General features: G+C 39.4%; 1 protein-coding gene across 3 annotated transcripts in view; it reads left to right on the forward strand.

Moving 5' to 3' along the window:
* The window catches only part of Calx (sodium/calcium exchanger 3), a 771,840-nt gene that overhangs the window by 742,407 nt on the left and 5,615 nt on the right, over positions 1-23,818 (forward strand). For all 3 annotated transcript variants that reach the window (XM_065224018.1, XM_065224021.1, XM_065224020.1), the window contains exons 7-8: positions 10,693-10,851; positions 10,923-11,094. In XM_065224018.1, the coding sequence (XP_065080090.1) occupies positions 10,693-10,851; positions 10,923-11,094 (331 nt within the window). The remainder of the gene's footprint in view (positions 1-10,692; positions 10,852-10,922; positions 11,095-23,818) is intronic.

The following is a 23,818-nucleotide window of genomic DNA, read 5'->3' on the forward strand; positions in this document are numbered from 1 at the left end:
GCCATCTTGGATGCCAAAATGACGTCTGGCATCGATTTCCGGTTTCTACACGTCGTCTCCTTTCCAAAAATATCCATATTGTAGGGTACTTGACAGTTTTTCTTGAACCGATGGCCGCCAGCTTGGATTCCAAAATGGCATCTGACATCGATTTCCGGCCTCTACACGTCGTTCCCTTTTCCGGTTCCTGTTCTCACATTGCACAGCAACATCTTATATGGACAAGCTTTCGAGACATAACATATTAAGGAAGTTCATGTACACACTAGCACCGCGTAGTGTGAGAGTTCTGAAATAATATGACCATCATCTGAAAGCAGGCTTGCTTCCACTCACTTGCTATAAAAACATGATTTTCTGAATTTTAAAATCATAAGTGTTATAATCATATTTTGTACTTGTTACATACAAGAAGAGGTTGAAAGGCAAGTGTTTGACACATGAAACCTGTCAAATTCGCTTTCAGATAGTCACAATCAGCGATTTTATGACTCGCGAGCGCTCACTCTGAGTGAACGCTCACGAATCATAAGATCGCTGATTGTAACACTCTGGTAGCGAAATCGACAGGTTGTATGAGTCAAACACTTGCCTTTCAAACTCTTCTTGTATCTAACAAGTACACAATATCATTATAACATCCAATGATTTCAAAATTCAGGAAATCATTTTTTTATAGCAAGTGAGTGAAAGCAACCCTGTCTGAAAGGACTTAGTCACCTGAACAACTTTGCTGTAGATAGTAACCTTCTATATGGCCAGGTTCTCGAGATACAGCTTATATAGGAAATTCACTTGCACACTAGTGCCGCGTAGTGAGCGTGTTCTGAACTAATATGACCATCATCCGAAAGGACTTGATCACCTGCACAACTTTGCTGAAAACAGGAACTTTCTATATGTCCAGGCTCTCGAGATACAGTTTATATGGGAATTGCATATGCACACTAGCGCTGCGTAGTGAGAGAGTTCTGAACTAATATGACCATCATCCGAAAGGACTTGATCACCTGCACAACTTTGCTGAAAACAGCAACTTTCTATATGGCCAGGCTCTCGAGATACAGCTTATACAGAAATTGCACATGCACACTAGTGCCACGTAGTGAGCGTGTTCTGAACTAATATGACCATCATCCGAAAGGACTTGATCACCTGCACAACTTTGCTGAAAACAGCAACTTTCTATATGGCCAGGCTCTCGAGATACAGCTTATACAGAAATTGCACATGCACACTAGTGCCACGTAGTGAGCGTGTTCTGAACTAATATGACCATCATCCGAAAGGACTTGATCACCTGCACAACTTTGCTGAAAACAGCAACTTTCTATATGGCCAGGTTCTCGAGATACAGCTTATATAGGAAATTCACTTGCACACTAGTGCCGCGTAGTGAGCGTGTTCTGAACTAATATGACCATCATCCGTAAGAACTTGATCACCTGCACAACTTTGCTGAAAACAGCAACTTTCTATATGGCCAGGCTCTCGAGATACAGTTTATATATGAATTGCACATGCACACTAGCGCTGCGTAGTGAGAGAGTTCTGAACTAATATGGCCACCATCTGAAAGGACTTGGTCACCTGAACAACTTTGCTCAAGACAGTATCCATATATTATAGCACCCGTCAAAAGTAACATAAAAGTGAAGCGCCTCTAGCGGCGTAGTTCCCAATTTAACCGGAATCCAATGGAACAGGCTTGTTGTTCTAACCCAGTACAGCAACTTTGTCCAAGACAGTATAGCTTTATGTATTGAAACAAATGAGATAATCCACTACAGCCCCCATTAGTGAAAATCCCATAAGCTATGGGTATCCTTATTCGCGGTTCCTTATTCACGCCCACGTTACCCCGGCAATAAGGATTCCTGACTGTATATTGAAAATTTCTGGTGGAAAATCTGCCTCGTTCTGGTGAACGGGGTGATTTTTTGGTCTTAAATTTGGTGAAATTTTTGGTCTTAAATTTGCATTCTTCTGCTGAATAGAGAAACAAACTTTAATAATAAATTCTGGTGTAAAATTTGCACCATTCTGATGATTGGAGGGAAGCTGCTTTACTGAAAATTTATGATGATAAATCTGAAAATAGGGGCAAGCTTTATTTGGTGAAAAACGTTGCAACATTCGGATGATAGAAGAAGCAAGCTATATTGAAAATGTCGGGTGGAAAATGGAAAAAAGGAAATCTGCACCAATCAGAAGATTGGAGAAGCAATTTTTATTGAACATTAACGGTGGAACATTTGCAATTGAAATTTTCTGGTGTACAATTTTCTGGGGGCAAGTTTGAATTGAAAATTTCTGGTGTAAGATTTGCAACAATCTGCTGCATGGAGGGACAAGCTGAATTTAAAATTCCTGATGTAAAAATTGCACAGTTCTGGTGAATGGAGGGGCAAGCTTTATTGAACATTTCTGGTAGAAAAACTAAAAAGTTTTGGTGAATGGACGGACAACTTAAACTTGGCTTCCGAGAAGAACCTTAAGGGTATTGAATTCTGAAGACAGTTCCAAAAGAAAAGATTTCTGGGGATGATTCCATGATAATTCTGCGAATAATTTCTAGTGAATCCTGCAGATAGTTCCAAAATAATTTCGAAAAGAATACCGAGAGAATCAAATTTAGAATAAAATTCCAAAGGGATGTTAAGGAAAATTTCAAAGGAATTCTGGAGGATATTTCTGAATTTCTGAAGAATACAGAAGAAATTCTTCTGGAACTTTAGTGGAATTTCAGTTCCAAGGTATTCTGAGAAAAAAAAAAGTTCTAAAATATTCTGAGAAGAACCTCAAGAATATTGAATTCTTAGGATCGTTTCAAATAGTATTTCAAGATAATTTCGAAAGGAATACCGATAAAGTCAAGAGCTTTGAGTGTGTTGGTTTCTTTCCCTTAAGGGGGTATTCCCAATCTTTTGCCATTTTTCGGCCTGTTTTTCAATTATTTTTTTTTTTTTCAAGGAAAATTAATAGTAATGCGCCTAACTCTTTGGGATTCTTGTTTATTGAACATTAAAGTATACAAATAAATTTTTTTCGACATAAAAAAGACATTATTGACGTCACAAAATGGCGGCAAACAGACCCCTGTTCGCCGCAAACGCCTGGACGGGCGAAGACTTTTCTCTGGAACGGCTTCATCTGAAACAGATTTCGTGATGAAATTAATAATCTGCATAAGATTCTCTGGAGCTTCTCCCGTTGGCAGCAAAAAATCTTGCAAATTAACAAAATGGCGGCCATATGAAAAAACAGGCGATTTTTAGCCCGCTTTTTTGCAGCTTTAAGGTGCTTCAAACAATGTTAAATGTTAATGGCTGAAAGTGGGAGAAGCTCCAAAGAATTTAATAAGGAACAAAATGCGCAAAGATTCAAGTCAATATCTCTTATAGTTTCTGAGAAAAATCTTCGCCCGATAAAAAAAAATGTGGTTTCGAGAAAAACGCGTTTAAAGCTTTGACTTTAGGTTAAACCATTTGGGGGTTCTTACCATTAGTCAGCTATGCCTGGACACCGAATTCGCTGATCAGAAAACGGCTTGGGGGGATGAAAGTATATAGTCTAAAGTACAAAAAAACGTGAAAAAAAATTGATTTTTTGAAAAAAAAAAAAAGATCGGGAATACCCCCTTAAATACCGTTATAATTGGTTATCTTTTGACATATACGCAGACTTCATCAGTTCCAAGTACTCAATTACTTGAGGTTCATTTCGAAATATTTAGAACTCTTTGAGCTCTTTTGAAATTCTCCTCATAAGTCCTCTGGAATTATTTTTAGAACTCTTCTTGACTTTTTCTCTTGATAAATTCCCTTAGAATTTCAGAAGAATTTTCTCAGTATTATCCAGAAATTATTCCTGGAATGAGCTATAAATTATCACTACTCCCTTGAAATTTTCCTCAAATCCCTTTGGAATTTCACTCAAAATGTAATTTCTTCCGTATTCTTTTTCGAATTATCTTGGAGCTATCTGCAGGATTTACTAGAAATTATTCGCAAAATTTTCTTGGAATACTCCCCAGAAATCCTTTGGAACTGTCATCAGAATTCAATATTCTTGAGGTTCTTCTCGGATTTTTTTAAGAACTCTCCTAAGAGCTCTTTTGAAATTCTTCTCAGAAGTCCACTGGAATTACATTTAGAACTCTTCATGATTTTATCTCAGAACACCTTGGAACTCAAATTCCTTTAGAGTTTCAGAAATTTTTCCTGAAATAAGCTAGAAATTATCCTCGGAATTTGCTTGAAATTTTGCTTAAAATCCCTTTGGAATTTCACTCAAAAGTTGATTTTCTCATCCCTTAAATTTGACGAACCTCTTAACGAAGAGCTTTGAGTGTGTTGGTTTATTTCCTTTTAATTCCGTTATAATTGCTTATCTTTTGACAGAAACGCGAATTTCGTCTACTACTTGCAGACTTAATCAGTGCCAAGTACTCAACACCACTAATCAAGATTGGATTGATCAAGAGCAATATACTGTTTGTTCACTGCTATGCGCACTGTTTGAACCTTGTACTTGTCGACGCAGTGTGCATGCGAAAGGAGAATGCGATTCTTATTGATCATTCATGTTGGTTTGTCGGTGCTATCACTACCATCTAATGTGACTTCAGCTGAGTCTAACCACCAAGGCCACAGCATTGCAGCAAATGTATCATTTCGGTTAAAGCCCTACTATCACAACCATTTGACGAACCGATCATCATCGACATCGTCGATGGGATTGAATTGCCAATTTCCATTGGCTGTCTGAAAGCAGTATGCATTGAAGAAGATGAACCACCACCGGAGCAAAAAATAAATAAAATAGTGGTGGGTGGACAGCACCATCCACCACGCACTTTGGAGTACTCCCCATCCTCAGATTAAATGCACCATAGAAAAAAAAATTGCCCCTCCTTAACAAGATTCCTGTGCACGCTAGTGGCTTTGAGGAGTGTCCCAAAGAGCAAACCGTGTTTTGTGAGTGTTGTGGGTTCTTGGGATTTCCAATGTCTGTACTGTCATGCAAAAAGCAACCAGAAGGCTACTCAGTGAGGCGAGCCAGTCTTCCAGTCGATACTACAAGTCTTCACGGTGAATCCGTATCAGATCTTCCAGGAACCCTGAGCAACGACTCGAGACCATTTGCGAAGGTGGAGATGTTGGGAATTCCTGTGATCGGATTGTTAGATAGCAGCCGGCGAGGACAATTTTAGGTATAGGATGACAGAAATTAGTCAATGATAACTGAAACTTTGAATTTGGATCGCAGTAGGCCGCGCTTGAAAGCTGACGTGTTTTTTTCTTTTGCTGAGTATTTTTCGTAAGCTAGTATCTTGGCTTTGAATTTGCTAATTTGTGCGCTGAAATTTAGTTTCAAGTGTTCATAAAGTTATCATTTAGTGATATATCGTGTTTTGCTAGTGTTTGGCTTTAGTTGGCCTTGAATCTAACCTCCAAAATATACAACGCAGATTCAGTTCCATTGTTCGGTGTCGATTTTCATTGCCTCCCGGGAGCTTGGTTCTCCGAGCTCGGATGCTACACTTTCGGCGTGTAGTTCTATTGAGAGATCGGTCCGGTTGGTGAATTAGCCTGGGGACGTGTTGATAATGTGTCCGGCGCGAGTTTTGGTGGTGTTTCGGTGGCCAACGTTGCCGTGAATCAGCAAGTTTTCCGCTTGCAAAAGTTCTCGGCTGCTGGTCTCTCGCCGGTGTCGGAGATTGCGAGCAATATTAAATATGCCTCGCTGGATACGCCCAAGATTGGACGGGTGGCAGTTGCTGGTCGCGAACTGTTCCTGGGGAAAGCACTACATGCGAACCTCCTCTCAGATGACCATGGCAATGCAAGAAAATTTGTGTTCGTTAAAGGAAGTATTACGACAAAGGTGCATCACGAAATGAGATGCAAAGCTTAGAGAAAATCAAAATTACCTATGGATTGGAGTCCAAACACATTTCACAATTTAATAAAAAAAACTTCAAGGGATAGCCCTATGGGGTTGTACGCAATGGTGACGTAGGACTACGTGTTCTTATATAATAAATCATATTTATTAACTGCAGCAGGAGCTTGCGTTTTGTGTAGGAATTGGAATTTAAGCGGGGTTCTCTCTGTTTATACTCTTTAGTATGACGCACTTGGCATAGATGGCCCACAGCAACTCATGGAGAGCTACTGATTCCAATCAATAGCTGTGCGGCTTCTTCCTCCTTCTATGGATGCTCATGTGGGCTGCAGTTCGCTGCTTGCAGGCAGTTTTTCGTTGTGTACTGGAGAACAATGTTCTACGGCGCGCAACACTGCTGCTATTGCTGATGCCGACGACCGGACACCACCACTCTCGGCGATTGGAACTGAATCTGATCAGCGGTTGAGCGTAACCTTGATAGCTAGCTGCTTGCGGGGAGCCTTTCGTTGTGTACTGGAGAACACCACCACTTACCACACGTTGATTGAATAAACACCGTTTGGAGAGACCGGATAGAATTCAACTTTGAAATCTGTGTTAGGGAAATCGCTTTTTGCAGGCAATCGGTGATAATTTCAACTATCATAGCAACAGTTGCACATCCGTGCTATTTTCAATAGTTTAATTTTGAAAAATGATAAAGTGTTGACTTCAACAGATGCGTAGGAATATTTCTGATCGATTGGTGATAAAATTATTGAAATTGGTTCAGGGGCAGCTGAGTTATTAACTTTCAAAATCTTTCATAATTTTGTTACATGTTCCATTTTCAGTTTTCACATTGTACCCCCATATAAAAATCACAGACGTAGTCCTACGTCAAAAACATAAACTAAATACGTGCCAGGTTTGAAAAGAATATTTTCGAACCTGGAATCCATTTTATAACGGTGATGCATACATGCGGGGCTTATTGTAAGTGAAAGAAACCTCGGAATGGGCGTGACTCTCCAGACATTCTGAAATGGGTTGCTGGATCTGCAATAGAGCTATCACTTTCTAAATCCCGGACTAAAGTTGTCTACAATGACCATAAATGCGGCATTGTAGAGAGAGTTCTTCCATAATAACACTGCCGGCCAGTGGGGGTTAGAGGGAATACACACACACACAGAAGAACAGAAATTAGTCAATTCACTAAAACTAAAAATTAAACCCACGAACATTAATCTGATAACTGCAGTAGGTCAGGAGTTAGAGGTAATAGAATCGACGGAGTTCTTCTTTGCAGATGTTCCAATCAGAGGCGTCGCGTGCCTCATTTGTTTACCTGTGCACCAAACTTTGTTCGTTATAGCTTACCACCACATATTACTTTTTGTATATTTTCAATGCTTCATGAATTCGAGGGACATATTCTATATTAATCACTACCTAACGTAACATTTGAAGGGCCTATAATCTTTCGACTGAAGTGTAATGAAGAATATCCGTCAAACACTTCCGAAAACATTTTTTGATACAAAACAGTGTCAAAATCTAGAGGAAATTCATGATGTTGCCTGGGTAGCAAACTTGAATTAATCAACTCTTTATTCATCAGAACAACACTATCAGAATGAACCAGGGGAAGCTTATAAGTTTTCACAGGCGCACCGGCGCAACCATCGGTAATTGAGAGATTTACAACTGACAGCGAGTTTTTGCGCTCTCTTTCTCCATTACTCTCTTTGCCTGTAATCAGATATCCAAGTGCACAGCGAGAAATGCACATTTTGGGCAACCATACATCACAAATCTAGATAGAGCTGGAATTAGGGCGTAACAGCCTTTGTAAACAATGACTTCTCTCGTGGATTTCTCGGAATTCAAGGCACGCCTACACAAAACAACATATCCATCGGGTAGGAGTAGTCTTTCTCTACTCGATGGTGATGTCGATTTGCCAGGGAGAGCTATGGCTTCCGAGAAATCATCGAGAGAAGTCATTGTTTACAAAAGCTGTTACGCCCTAATTCCAGCTCTATCTAGAAATGTTCTTCTAATTTAAACTAACACATTAGGTCATATGAATAAAAGCGTTTACTTTACTTTTCCCGTAAGAAAAGCACGGGAAAGTAAAGTAAACTCTTTTTATTCAAACCGGTTTGCAAGTATGATAACGTCCAAAGCGTACCAGACTGCTGTTTCCGTGTTGCTCCCGTTTGACGCGGGACTGCTGAAAGCTTAAATTACAACTAGTGGTGCAAACCGCCATGTATTGTGGAAAATTTGTGGTATGTTTCAAGAGGTGATAGAAGGTCTGCTTAGCTTACATCAGGAATTTGACCATTCACAAGCTTGCCACCCACCACCCAAAAAAGCTCGCTTTTAGGTGCACTATTTAACTAGTTTTGACATGGTAGTGTTATCGATATGCTTAGAAATCAATGCATTAGGGATTAGGCAGACCATCCGAACCTTTTTGAAGCAAACCAAAGTCGAAGATTTAACTGAGCCACACTATAAAATAGTGTATTCATGGTCACTTGTAATCTGGAGTAAAGTAATACTGCTATAATGTGACCATACAATCTATAAAAAATCTAAACGCATTTTTTTAATTATTCATACCTGTGTCGTGCACAGGTTGCACATGTGGACGCGACGCCACTGGTTCCAATGTGTTCTAATTCTATAGTTCACAAAATCCAATGCACGTCGTACTATCTAAAGCACGTGCCGTGCACATTTCCACTGCACATACCGGTCAGTGTGCTAACGCGTTCAGGAAACATACAAAACAACCATCAATCGCAACAAACTCTAATACCGAATTTGCCTTTGATTCAGTTCCAACATGGTAAAAATCACGCTAATTTAAAAAAAATTGTTCCAACCTGGATCGGGTCTGCTTGTTTTCTGTCAGACGTTAGTTTAGCCTTTTTTCTCCAGGTTGAGGTTCGCTTTGCGAAAAAGTTTGGTTTAGCACTGGGTTGGAACCCGAAAAAAAAACCAATCCGCTAAAAGATAACAGGCACTATAGAACCCTCCAAGTTTACTAGCAAATCAGCACTAAACGACCGTTGGTAATTTACAAAATGATCGATATTATTTATAAACATTGAACCCAACCCGTCCACTCAGCCGTCTAGTAGATTACTTTCATCGTCCTCCAGCAACGCGTCCATGTCAATACCGGCTGGAAAGCCGTCCCCGTTCACTGCGGAAGACGTTTCTTCTTCGTAATCGTCCGTTCCGTCTTTCGTGGCCACCACCACCGTTATCTTGTTTGGTTGTTGCGGTTTCTTCGGTTTCCCTGGACGATTGTGCGAAACCGTTACCTGTTGCTGTTGATTCGGTTTCCGGATCTGTTGCGGGTATTTGTAGTTAGCTCTGCCCTGAAGGTGTGTTGTTGGTGCCACCTGCTGAAGTGGATAACCCTGGGGAAATTGCAAAGCTGGTTGATATGCGGACGGCTGGGGTTGCGATGGATAGCTGGATGCTGATGACCACGGGAGCTGTGCAGGAGGTTGATATGGTCTGTAAGTCGGTTGCATTTGGGCAGATTGTTGGGGTGGATATCCCGGGGGCGGTTGCTGCCACTGCTGGGGTGCTGAATAGAATGGCTGTTGGGGTTGAGGTGCATAGCCAGGAATAGGCTGTGGTTCCGGGCGCTGCATAACTGGCATATATGGGATGTTTGATGGTGTTTGAATGAATGGTACTGGTTTGCCATAATCTGCCATATATCCCGGGGTGAATTGTGAACCCCCCGTAGTGGGTGGCATTTGGTGCTGAGGTTGGTTATGTTGTTGTGCTGCATAGGGGTCGACTACTGCTTTCTTATCCGGTTGTCCTGCATGAACTCCATACGGGGCTACTCCTTGATTTAAGTACGGTGGTTCTACTTGACCTGCGTATGGGTCTACCACTGAATTTAAATACCCAGCTGCATTCGATGCTTGAGCTAGCACTGGATTTAAAAACGCTGCTGGATCTATTGCTTGAGTTTGATCCAATGAATTCAACGCAGGACTCAAAACTTGACCTGCATGTGCGTCAACGACGTTCGACACATAATGTTTGAAGCCTTGTTTGTAGTTTTTCATCAAGCCTCCGATGTAGCCCGGACTACGAGCATCTAAAGATTGTTCACCACCGGAACAAGTCACTTCCGCACAACCGCAACAACATGGCGTACAGCAGCAGGCTCCCGTTGGAGCTCCATAGATTCCACTCAGCGATACTAGAATTGAAAACGAATACAACCAATAGATCTTCATCGTACCAATGCACTACTGCAAATCCTACGACCCTGTTTCAATTTTATACCCGACTCCAGACGGTCGTAAACCGTCGTCCACCAGTTGGTCATTAATGATTGTTTTCGCAATCATATCCAGCGTGCCAATTTTCTGGAATCTAAATGAAATTATTTTCCTACAAATCTAACCCACTGAATATTGCCTACATTCAGGCGATGCTTGCTGTTATCAACTCGTTGAATCTTATTATGTCAAGTGACACTCACATACCCATCATCATGTGACAAGCTCTCAGGGGATGAAACGTGTATCATCATAAATTCTTTCACCCGGCAAAAGAGCAACCACTTGACCGCGTTCATTCCCGCATCCTCATGCTTTTCCTTCCATCAAGTGCCATCTTACATCCAGCATTCAGCTAATGTTCATGGCGTTGCATCGAATAAATTTTCTTGAGCGAAAACTAGTTACATCGACATTGACAAATCGTCCAACTGACCCCATTTTCTCACCTTCTGTTCTTCCTTTCCAGACATGGCCGGTGGCTATCTGTGCTTTGTGATTTCCATCCTCTGCATCGGTGTGGTGACGGCGATTATCGGCGATGTGGCGTCGCACTTTGGTTGCACGCTGGGAATTAAGGATTCAGTCACTGCCATCGTCTTCGTCGCGCTGGGAACGAGTATACCGGGTATGTGCACCGAAGCTCTTTAGGGGAAAACAAATGTCAACAGCTCTCATTAACGATTTCATTCATTTTAGATACGTTCGCCAGTAAGGTCGCCGCCATTCAGGACAAGTACGCCGACGCCAGTGTCGGTAACGTCACCGGAAGTAACGCCGTCAACGTGTTCCTCGGTATCGGCGTTGCCTGGACCATTGCCGCCGTCTACCATGCCTGGCACGGGCGATCGTTCGATGTGGATCCCGGAACGTAAGTTTTGAATTTGTTATGTTCATACATTATTGTCTATCCATGACGACGTTCCGCACTGAACCGTGAGATTTTCTCAGTAGATAAAAAAAAATCAGCTGACAGCAGCTGTCTGAGGATAGCCAAATTGAGGATTTTTGATGTAGCGCTTTCACCGATAAATTGCCATGGAAATTCATGAACTGGCAAAGAAGTTACAGCTGTGGACGGAACAGGTTCTCGTAATAAACAAGAAAATAATTAAGTCCACAAGCAAATGTGCCTGGAAAATACACACCTGTGTATTTATGACCAGATCATTACAGATTTAACTGGGTTCTTTAAGGGTATTGAGGTAAATGCATATTCGTAATCTGCATTAAAAATTGAACCCAAACCCAAAATTTCATCAATTTTGGTACACTGGAACTATTTTAAATAAATACGATTACATTTGCAAAAATCACCTTATTAGCGCCCCTCGGTCTCACTTTGTATGGGAGCGCGCTGTCAGTTTGTCAGTTTAGTGTCAAACAGTGATGTTATTATTTTGCTTTCAATCTTGATTTAAAAATCGAGATGAAAGTGTGTGGGTTCGAAAAAAATATCGCTGTGCTCAGAAAACGAAGCTCTTTCAGATGATATATAAAAACCGATATATTTTTCAAAATTAAAGAACCCAATTGAAAGGGAAATTAATCTACCAATTACCTCCAAATCTACCAAATGGATTAAAAGCATGGCTAATTTTTACAACAGATGTCGCTAGTAAAAATAGCTGGTAAAAAGTTACGGTGATTTATTTTGTATGATGAAAATCGGGAAATGTTGATTTTAACGAAAGAAGGACCTTTTCTTTAAAAAAAATAATATTTGGCATACAATGCTGTTCGATATAATAGCAGCGCATGCCGGTTTTCATACAAAATTTACAACTTTGACATGTTGTTACTTTGTTCTCTTAAGTTCAATTGAGCTGAAACGTTCTAATCTAATCTAATCCAACACCAACACAGCCAGTTCTTGAAAGCATCCTGGGAAATGATGTATATATATATACCTGCATCATTTTTCTTGTCTATTTGATATATGTTTCACATCGAAGATGCGTCACACATATCAAAACGGCCAGGCCTACTGTGCAGCATTTAAGGGGCAAGATGATTAAGAAAACATCGGGCCTGTTTAAATCGAAGATTTAAACACGATACTTCAGAATCCAATAAATGGATGAAACGTGGACATCTCGTACCGTACGTTCCTATTTTGGTAATTATATGATTCGTTGGTCGTTGGAAGCATCAAAGCTAGAAAGGTAAAGTGATGCTCCATTTTCTTCTGAAGATTGGGACATGAGCACTAACTCTTGTCCTAGCCTTTTATGACTTATGGCAATAGCGTCATTATTCGTTTTCTGAAAAGAGAAGAGGGAAAGGAAAAGGAGAAAGACAAAGGGAAAAGGATTATGTGAAATCTATGAACATAAACAATATTTTTGATTTGAAATATACAATATAGAAATGAATAACGGCGGTGGTCACCATGCTTGACATGCACAGTTGTACACACCAACTGCTTATTTGTTAATAACTTTTCACTCAGTTGTTGAAATTTGTTTTTCTTTGAAGTAATTGATAGATTAGGATCATAGCTTACTACATATATACAAGCAGGTAAATCTTAACATTTGAATCAACACCAATGAATTTTTAGATTTGAGGTCCGAGATGTGCAGCGAGCATTTCTCACTTGATTTTTACAACGCAAAAACAAATACAGTTTATTGCTAGAATTAAAATCTACTTTTTCGTACGTACTTATTACAAGCTTAAACTTAATTATATCTACTGCTTCAAACAGAGCTATGTTTTGTCAACTGTGTGCAAAGTTATTAGCAAATGACCAGTTCGTGACCAAAACTGTGTATGCCAAGCATGGTGGTCACTACCCGAGTCTTGTCACTATTATCAAGTCATAAAAAGCAACAAGGACTAAAATGTGATCCTTTGATAACTGGAAAATCCTGATTCTCTAGATTGAAGTTGTCACGACTAGGGTTCGGTGGTAACGTACCACAAGAAGGTGATCTCCCAACGTTACTGGTTTGAAATGATAAAAAATTACAAAATGGTGCGAACTCACCAAGTTTAGTCAATTGAACCTGAAGGCTGCTTGACATGTGGTGATGTAGATGTCCAAAATTTCAAGACAGTTCCAGTCGAGGATTCCAACAGTTCCCGATGAAAAATCCAAACGATTCCTGGGGATATTGCAAAAAATTCCGATGTGGATTCTAGACGTTCCCAACAGAGAATCCAGACGTTCCCGACTTGAATTCGAGATGTTTCCCACGGAAGCAAGCCATCAGGTTTTCCAGAGGTTCCTGATGGAGCTCCTTTTGCCCTTTGACCTTTTGTCTTTACAATTTTTGTCTTTCGACCTTTTGTCCCTAAACATCCCGATAGAGATTTTAAAGTCTGGTCCACTTAGAATCCGGACACATTATTTATTCTACAGCAGTGCCTCCAGCGGTTGTATTTGGAATGTTTTAACAGCAATTTATTCTGAGAATACTCGTGTTTCAGTTGTGAATGTTACATGCGATACACTGCCCTGTGCAGCATAACAGTCCCATTAGCATTTTTAGCGAAAATGAGTTAAACATTAGAATGGATAGTCAAGTACCATCACTTTACAATGTACTCGATAAGTTTCTTACTTTGATCTGAAAATGTAGCAAAAAATACCAAAACTATGTTGTCCTATCCATAAGAGCCCATAGCGAAGCGTTTTTCTCAGTTATTGGAATTTGGTTTTTTGGAAATTCAAAAGCAGTTTTTTCGTTAAAATCCGAAATTCTGTCTATGAAAAAGTGTACACTGTGTTCTAGTAGGCAAGTAAAATCCAATGAATAAATTTTCGTGTACGTAATTTTGGTTTTGAACGAAAAAAAACTGTATTTGAATACATAAAAATTAGTGACGTTCCCTTTTGGTAGTCAGTAGTTTGTCTATTGCGTTTCGTCCAATTAAAAAGCAGTAATCCTTTCTAACGGATGCAACTACCTAGCCTTCAACATTAATAATACAGTATCGGTCATATTAGGGTACTAATGCTGGATTTTTTGTCCCTCTAAACAAGTTTGGTGGACTGCAACTTTTTAGTATGAGTATTGATAATTCTGAAATTATTACTGCTGGTTGGTGAAATAATACAAATTTAACTGTATTATTATGAGCTTACTAAGTTGAATCAGCTTAAACTTCCAATAATTTTAGAAAACCGTATCTTATTTGACTACCATTTTTTTTTTCAAATTGCACGCCCACAATGAACTACACCAGTTTTTTTTTTTTTTTTTTTTTTTTTTCTAGCCGGAACATTATTTTATTTGAATACATCAGAATTGATGGTCAACGAATAATATCATTTCTGAATCTATGATGGCGACATCCAGTTTTCAAAGTTGCTTAAAATACACCACACTTTGAGTTTTTATTCAAAGAAGACTAGACTGTTCAACCAATTAAATGCATAATTATTGGACTATAAATAAAAAAAAAGTACGATTGATTTGATTGATTGTGCTTCAAGAAACTACAATTTTTAAAACGGTGTTCAGACAAGAAGCGTTTTACTGAAATTACTCATACTTCATGCAGAGTCAACTAATCATCGCTCTAAAAAGTACTGGTAAATGTTGATTATTTGATCAACCAGCAGCCCAAATTTCAGCAATTTAAATGCACATATTAAAAAATAACAGCTCTTTGAACTTTTTGGACAAACATTTAACAATGAGCCGCATACTGTCTTCAGCAAAAAACATTAGGTTGAAAAAATATTATATAGGGTAAATGTCGGCTTCGGCACCCATTGACTTTTATTAATATTTTATTTTATTTAAGCATATTATTTTTGTTACAGTCAATTAGCATTAGCATACGATACAAGAGATTTAATATTACTTGCTCGTTTTTGCGTTAAATAATCAATATTTATTTGCTTGTATTTACCTTTGAAAGTTTTATTTTCAAGTTTTTTTTTTGTGATCTGAAAATTTTCCCAGTTTGGATAGAAGTTTCGAAGCTAACGCATGTTCACAGGCCCAATAGAAAGATAGGCAGAAAAAGTGTATCATGAAGAATGGTTGCATGCAGTGTTGCTTCCACTCACTTGCTATAGATGAGTGATTTTCGGAGTTTTGAATTCGTTAGATGTTGTAATGGAGATTTGTGCTGTTGGATGCGGGAGGAGATTGGAGGGCGGGTGTTTGACGCATAGCGCCTGTCAATTTCGATTTCAGAGTGCCGCAGTCGGCGGTTTTATGATTCGTGAGCGCTCGCGATTCGTAGAATCGTTGATTGTGACTGCAAGTGGATTTGGTGGATTTTGTGTGTCGGACGCTTGTTTTTTTGCCTCTTCTTGTGTCTAACATGTGCAAAGTATCATTATAGCGTCTAATGGTTTTAAAATTCTTGGTTGCGTGAAATATATTTGTGAGAATATCTTTTTGAGATTTTAGTAGTCACGTTTTGTTTGTAGTTTATATTTTATTTCTTTTATGTAATTATCGTAAATAATAGTTATTCAATAATAGATAGTTCATCCTTATATTCGTACTTTGACGCGAAGCGCTGTGGATTATGAGATGCTCGATGACCCTGGAGGGATCGATTTTGCTTACTGAGCAGAAAATCATGGATTTAATCCCAAGCTCTTCCACAGCACAATAAATCGCCACCATCATTTGTATATTTGATATTGAATATTAACCTCGGAAACTATTTGCATATCAAGCGAAAACGTAGCCCTGTATTGTCGCGAAGCGTTATGGTTCTGAGATGCTCGATGACCCTGGAGGGATCGTGTTTGCTTACTGAGCAGAAAATCATGGGTTTAATCCCAAGCTCTCCGTCTTGACTCTTAAAATTCATGATCACTAAACAAAATGAATATGTTCTTTCGATAGCCGGCTATCGAGAGATTAAATAAACAACAAATAAACAATACATACTTTTGGTTGCATCGCCAACTTGAGGTGAATCCTAACCGAATACCCTACCCAACCCTCCAACTCCGTAGCACTTATGAGGGTGTCGCTAAGTCGGTGGCCTCTCGTTAAGTAAGTACTACATCAACATTTCCTTCCCTATCCCTAGTTATGGTAAAGATGGGCGTGGCCGGGAATAGCGACAGTCATGCTTCTGTTACTCTTGTTTAGATTGGAACCAATGTTTACTCCCCAGCATTATTCCTGAAAGTAGTCTAACTGAGAATTTTAGAAGAGACGTGAGTGTCGCTAGTATCCAATCTACGAAGTATATCATAACAACGCTAACGCTAACGCTAACGCTAACGCTAACGCTAACGCTAAACATTTTACAATGAGCCCTTTAATATGACTTAAGAGAGGAGTGGGTTCAAAACAAACTGCCTTGGCAACCTCTGCCTGGGAGGGTTCTGGCAACCCTGCCATTGCAATCAAAATAGACACTGCTGGATTCGCTCTGGCTTTGTCAGTTCGTTTGGCTCAAACCAGCCGGTCCGCTCCTCTCTTATGCTACACGGTTAGAAAAAAGTACCCAAAATTAAGTTCTTAAGAACGGGTTTGAACAAAAAATGTAATATTTCTGTCAAAGACGACTTCTAAATTTATTCACCTTTCCATACGTATCGTTGGATTTGATAAAGAGTCACAAATTGTTGAGATATTGTTTAAAATCTAATACTGCTTCTTGATTCTAAATTCGTTCTACGCGTTTCAATTCCGTCCAAATGCATTGAAATGCCATTAGAATTTCTTCATCCTACGGATACACGTAGGGGCTTATTATGGATGTCACTTCACGGTGAAAACTTGTCACTTGTCGTCACGGTGAAGTGATTCCCATTTGATTTGTATGGCAATCACGGCTCTTATTATGAGTATCACTTCCTTATCACCGTGTAGTGACACCCGTAATAAGGCCCGTAGAAAAAGGGGATTCGGTAGAAGCGCTTCTTTTGTTTTGAGAACAATGAGCGTAAATATTCATACAATACTAGGATTTATGATGAAGCTGATGAACTAACGCATCGGAACAAACCTATTATTTATTTGTGTACGGTGAAATCATTGATATTATTGATCTTTTCTGATCGATCGAAAGAAAACGGGCGATTACGACGAAGTAGCACTCTACCCTACAGGTAGTATTGAAAATGTTGTACAAGATGGAAGACGAGAAAAGAAACTTGATCCTGCACACCCACGTCGAAAACCCTACGACTCAGGACGCTGGACAGATGGCTCGATGTTGAAAAACAGTGGCCGCTAAGGTTGACCAGTCAAGTGTGCGGCAGATGATGGCGAGAATTCCAATGAAAGTCCGCGAGTTCATCCAAATGCCGACGGAGTAATTTTGCAATATTTGTTTTTAAGTACAATAAAATACCTTCATTTTGCCTAAATTACATTATTCCTTACGTCAAATCAATCTCGAGAAACACCTGGTTTTACGTGTCCGGATTATAAGAGGACCAGATAGATAACCCTGACAGAATGACCCGATGCTCCAGACAGGGATTCTAGTTCTCGGTAGGAACTTCAATCGTTTCAGGCATAGATTCTAAATGTTCATGAAAATGACTCAAGACGGTTCCCCCCGAAGATCCCAATGATGATTCTAGTATTTTACAAGTCCCGAACGGAGATTCCAGACGTTCCCAACGGAGGATTAGGATGTTCTTACAGTTGATTGCAGACATTTTCTACGATTTCCAGATGATCCACCCACTTAGAAAAAATCATGTAAATTTAGGTGTTCTGAGAGTGACATATACGAGCGTCAATGTTGACATAAATTTGAGTCATAACAGACGCGAAATATAGCTCAATCAAATCTACTTTTCGTCGAGCAACGAAATTTTCAGTCTCGGAGCACTTAATATTACATTAAATGTTTGTTTATGTCTCATCTTTTATGTCAAAAACGGATTCCGTCACGTGTAGAATTAGTTATTTCTAAGTGCAGACAAAACTACCCGATGTTTCCCAGACGTTCTCAGTAGTGATTCCAGAAATTCCTGGTGGAGCTTCCATACGTTCTCAACATAAATTACAGACATTCCCAAAGAAGGTATCAGATTTTACCGATTGAAATTCCAGATGAGCCTGACAGGATTTCCAGACGTTCCCGACTGAAACTCAAATCGTTGCAGACATAGACTTTCCAGATGTTCCCGAAAATGATTCCAGACCATTCCCGACGAAGATTCCAGCCGTTCCCAAATATAATTCTAGATGTTTCGTGCAATGATTCCAGCCGTACCCATCTAGGATTTGACAAATTCTAGACGTTCCCGCTGGGGATTCCAGTCATTTTCAAACGGTCATTCCAGAGGTTCCTGATGGAGTTTCCAAATGTTCACACCCGAAGATTCCACACATTTCCGACGAAGACTCCAGAAGTTTCTTACGGAGAATCCAGACGTTTTTAACAGCGATTCTAGATGTTCCCGATGAGGTTTCCAGACGCATCCAACTTGAATTCGAGAAGCTACGGAAATTCCAAAGAGGCGTCATCGTCCACTTGACCAAGGTTGCAAAGACTCATTTAAGCTAAAACAATGTTTTTCTAAATTATGAAATAATTAGATGCCATGATCAAATTTTGAATTGGTAGGATACAAGAAGAGGTTGCAAAGAATGTGTTTGACATATTAAACCTGTTTATTTCACTTCATGAGAGTCACAATCAGCGATTTTTCACAAACTCACTCACTCACTCAGCGATCAGCAAATCGCTGATTGTGACTCATAGAAAGCAAAATTTACAGGTTTTATGTTTCCAACGCATACTTTGTAACCTCTTCTTGTAAGTTACAAGTAAAACATGCCATCATACCATCTTTTGGTTTTATTATTCCGAAAAACATTATTTTAGCTGAAATGAGTCTTTGCAACCTTGCACTTGACAGCTTCCGTATGGTTCGATTCCTGGGCACACACACTTAGAAATTTTTACAGAAATCTGTAAAATTTTACCGAAATCTCAACAGCTGAACGTTCGGTAAACAGTTTTGCAGATTTTCTGTAATTTTTTACAAATATCTGTGAATTTTTCACTGATATCTGTAAATAATTACAGGAAAATTGTAAAATTGTTTACCGAACGTTTAGCTGTTGAGAGTTTGGTAAAATTTTACAGACATCTGTAAATAATCTTAGTGTGCAGAAAGGACAATGGTTGTATTTTTGTTTGCCAACAGTTAGCAACGCCTGTAATCTCCGTCAAGAGCGTCCGTAACCACCTCGGGAATGTCTAAAACCGCTGGAACCCTAGTCAGGAATGGCTAAAAATGACCAAATTTTAGCTCAAATGTGAAAGATGTCCATACCAAACACTTATGTGAAGTTTTATGCAAAGCGGAGAAGATTGTGTCAGATCGATTCGTCATTTGGCGAGGAACTGCTCAAAACGGGCGCTTATCCTAAATTAGCCGGGCATAATGGTTTCTTGCGTAGTTTCACCACTTTCAGCAGTTGGGTCCATTGCTAGCTATAGAAGCAGTGTTGTTTGTTGTTGGGCACATATCAAAAGCCGACAGGTACACTCTCCTCCCGAAGAACGCGAACTCGGTCTACATGAATTCCATTTACTTTGGTCTCAAATGATTCCGTTTACGCGAGGGAATCGCGTAAATGGAGTACACGTAGCATATGGGATTAGACCTAATAGGGACCAACATGGAATATCTCGCGATCCTGGACATATAGAAGGTTACTGTCTTCGGCAAAGTTGTTCAGTGGAGCAAGACCCAAAGTCTGGTGAACATAAGTTCGGAACTCTGTGTGCATTATTTCTGTGCCATCTTGAAATCCTTGTCATCCAGGAAGTTGCCTTATTCAGCGAAGTTGTTCAGTGAATCAAGACCTTATTGTTGGTGGACAGAAGTGGACGGAATCCTCTCACTACGCGGCACCAGTGTACATGAACTTGTGATATCCTTGTTTGTGTGATATCTTGAAATCCCTGCCATCCAGGAACCTTCGGAACCTTCCCAACACGCGGCGCCAGTGTGCATGAATCTGTGATATCGTTGTCTGTGTGATATCTTGAAATCCCTGCCATCCAGGAAGTTGATTTTTTCGGCGAAGTCGTTCGGTGGATCAAGACCCTATCGTTGGTGGACAGAAGTTCGGATCCCTCTCACGAAATCCTTGTCATCCAGGAAGTTGCCCTCTTTGGTGAAGCTATTCAATGGATCAAGACCTTAATTTGAGACATTTTGAAATCCAAGATGGCGGTTTCAGAAAAAGTGGGAAACACTGCCAAATACCCTTCAATATGTATATTTTCGGAATCATGATGACGTCCAGAGACCGAAAATCGATATCCAGCGCCATCCTGATATGGCCTCAAATTTCAGAAAAAGTGGGAAATACTGCCAAATACCCCTTAATATGTTTATTTTCGGAATCGGTATGATGTCTAAAACCCGTTAATCGATTTCCGACGCCGCGCATGCCGATTTTCATACAAAATTGATAAATTTGACATGTTGTTACTTTGTTATGTTAAGATGTATTGAGCTGAAACGTTCGCCACAAAACTGCAGATATGTTCAATTTTATGATTACAAAATACCAAATTTTTGAAAGCACCTGCCGGAAAGCTACATTTCAGCTCAATTTTGAGATTTTAAATTTTACATTTCTCAAAATTCAAACAATTCAAACAATCACAATTGTTCAATTAACAAGTGTCCATAATAGTTTAAAATGTTTAAAATATTTGCAGTACATATATTCAAACCAAAAGCTGCTATTATTTCGAACAATTTTACCTAGTAGCTCACTTTGCGACAGGTGCATCCAAAAATTTTTTATTTTGTAGCTCCACCTGAAAGTCTTCTGGACCTGCTCTATTAGTCACCTGACTTTGTGCTAGAGGTTCTCCAAACTTCATATGAACCTAACTTGAAAGTCATCTGGACTTGCTTTAAAATTTGACTGTACTTGATCAAAACTTATTCTCTAAAACTCCTTAAGACTTGTTCTAGAAGTCCTCTGGACTTGCTATGGAGCTTCTCTAGACTTACTTTGAAATTTCACTGTACTTGCACAGAAGCTTTTCTTAAGCTGTTATAATAGACTTCTTCATCGTCGTATTTCAAGCTTACTGCTCATATTAGCTTATTGCGTGCTCTCAACATAGTGTTCTAGATGCACTTCAACAGCTTTTAATTGAGAGCTTTTGATGCCTGTACCATTTCTGCATTAGTATAATTGCGTGACAAGTTCAATCATACTCTATGCTCCAGCATGGTCTTGCTTTGTAGCTGCGCCTTTACCGACTGAGCTAAGGGAGGCCCCCGTTAATAGCTCTGCAGCTGAAAAAAAGATAGCAACTTGAATGCTACAGCAAAAATGTGGACCATCAAAAGTTCTAAAAGTGCCTCAAAGAAATCATTACCGAGAGATCCACAGCTTGGGACCACAGCTCAGCATTTTCGAAACAAAGAAGGGAAAATGAACTCTCCGCAGAATCGCTTCGTTTCGAGCAATATTATTTTCGTGTTCCTTGTTACCAAGTCACGATGAACATTCCTCCTGTCAAACATGACTTGACTATCACTTGTTTCGTTCATCAAGTGTATCAGTTCATTTCATTTGAAGCAAAGACTTGTTTCAATTGACGCAATTAATGACTCGGAAACTGCTTCCTTCGTTTTTCCACTTTCACTTCAATTCGGGGCTCATTCGGTTTGTGACGCGTCGCGTCGTCAGGCATCGATATAAAGTATCCGGATAGTATTCACACAATATCGGTTGCCGATAGGGATAGCATCTGGATTGTATGTACACACTACGAAAAAGTCATGTAAATTTCGGTTCCCTGAGACCGATACATGTAAGCGGCCATTTTTACATAAGAATTAGCTGAAAGAAGCGAGAAAATCAATCCAATCAAACGTTCTCTTCGTCGAGTTGCATATGTTTCGGTTTGAGAACACTTAATTTTACATGAAATATTTTTTTACGTTCCATGATTTACGTCCAATATGGATTTCGTCTCGTGTAAAACTATTTTTTTCTAAGTGTGTAGTAATAAAATGTTATTTTATATTAAACGAAAATTAAATTAACGAGGCCAAGATGGCGGCCATCGGGCTAAGGAAAAGTCTCAAATACCCTACAATATGGGTATTTTTGGAACGGGGAGGACGCGAAGGTGCAAAAAATTGATGTCTGACGCCATTATTGGATTCCAACCATCGGGCTCAGGAAAAATGTCAAATAACCTAAGATATGGGTATTTTCGGAACTGGGACGACGCGTATTTGACACTTCTCCTAATATCGGAAGCCACCATCTTGATGTCACCCCGATTCCTAAAATATCCACATTGATCGGTATTTGACAGTATTTCACACTACTTCTGAACAAAATCCACCATCTTAGCTTGTAACAAGGTGTCAAACATCGGTTTCTAGCCTCTAAACATTGCTGAGATTTTGAAAATACTCGCATTGATGGGTATTTGACAGTATTTCCCACTTTTTTTGAAACCAGAAGTCGCCATCTTGGCTTAAAATATGGCGTCTGACATCGATTTTCGGCATCTACGTTCTGAAAATTCCCATATTTTAGAGTATTTGACACTTTTTCTCAAATCGGAAGCCGCCATCTTGGATTTCACAATGGCATCTGATATTGATTTCCAGCTTCTAGACATTACCCTGATTCTATAAAAAAAACTGGTGATGTATGGTAGTTTAATAGAATTTTTCACTTTTTAAAAATTTCAAGAATTTAAAAATGACGTCGGACATTGACTTTCATTCACTAAACGACATCCCGATTCCAAAAATACCCATATTGATGGGTATTTGTTAGTATTTCCCACTTTTTCTAAAACTGAAAGCCACCATCTTGGATTTCAAAATGGCGTCGCATATCAATTTCCAATCACTAGACGTCACCCGATTTTAAAAATACCCATATTGATAAATCGTATTGAGGGTCGGCATCAATATTTTCCCCTTTATCTGATATCGGAAACCGCCATATTGGATTTCAAAATGTCGTCGAATATCGATTTTCAACCTCTAGACGTCACCTCGATTAAAAAATTACCCTATTGATGGCTATTTAACAGTATTTCCCACTTTTTCTGAAAAATTAAGCTGCCATCTTAGATTTCAATATGGCGACGGTCATTGATTTCAGGCCTATGAACGTCATCCCGATTCCAAAAATACCCATATTGATAAATCGTTGACAGTATTTCACACTTTTTCTGGAATCAGAAGTCGTCATCTTGGATTTCAAAATGGCGGTCATCGATTTCCGGTCTCTAGACGTCACTCCGATTCCAAAAATACCCATATTGATGGGTAAACAAACCACCAAACAATGATAAATTTGACATTCACGTGCACAGATCTATGAGCATACGTTTAAATTAAACGAGTAAAACAAAAAGTAAGAAAAACTGCGTGAATTTGGATCGAACAGCTTCGTTTCAATGTGCAAGTAAATTCATTTCTAGACCAACAATTGAAATAGGCGGAACAACCAAACGTAAACAATGGCTTTAATCGCAAATTTCCCGAGAATCAAAACACATCCACGCAATCCAGCACCACCATGTGATAGAGCAAACTTCATTTATCGAATGATATTGTTAGTTTGCATGGGTGTATTTTGTTTACGTTTGGCTGTTCTGCCTATTTCAATTGTTGATCTAGATTTGAC

The sequence above is a fragment of the Ochlerotatus camptorhynchus genome, unplaced genomic scaffold (genome assembly GCF_037179485.1).
Source record: "Ochlerotatus camptorhynchus isolate MF236.1 unplaced genomic scaffold, CSIRO-AGI_Acam_v1.1 ptg000203l, whole genome shotgun sequence".
In the NCBI taxonomy this organism is placed as follows: Eukaryota; Metazoa; Arthropoda; class Insecta; order Diptera; family Culicidae; genus Ochlerotatus; species Ochlerotatus camptorhynchus.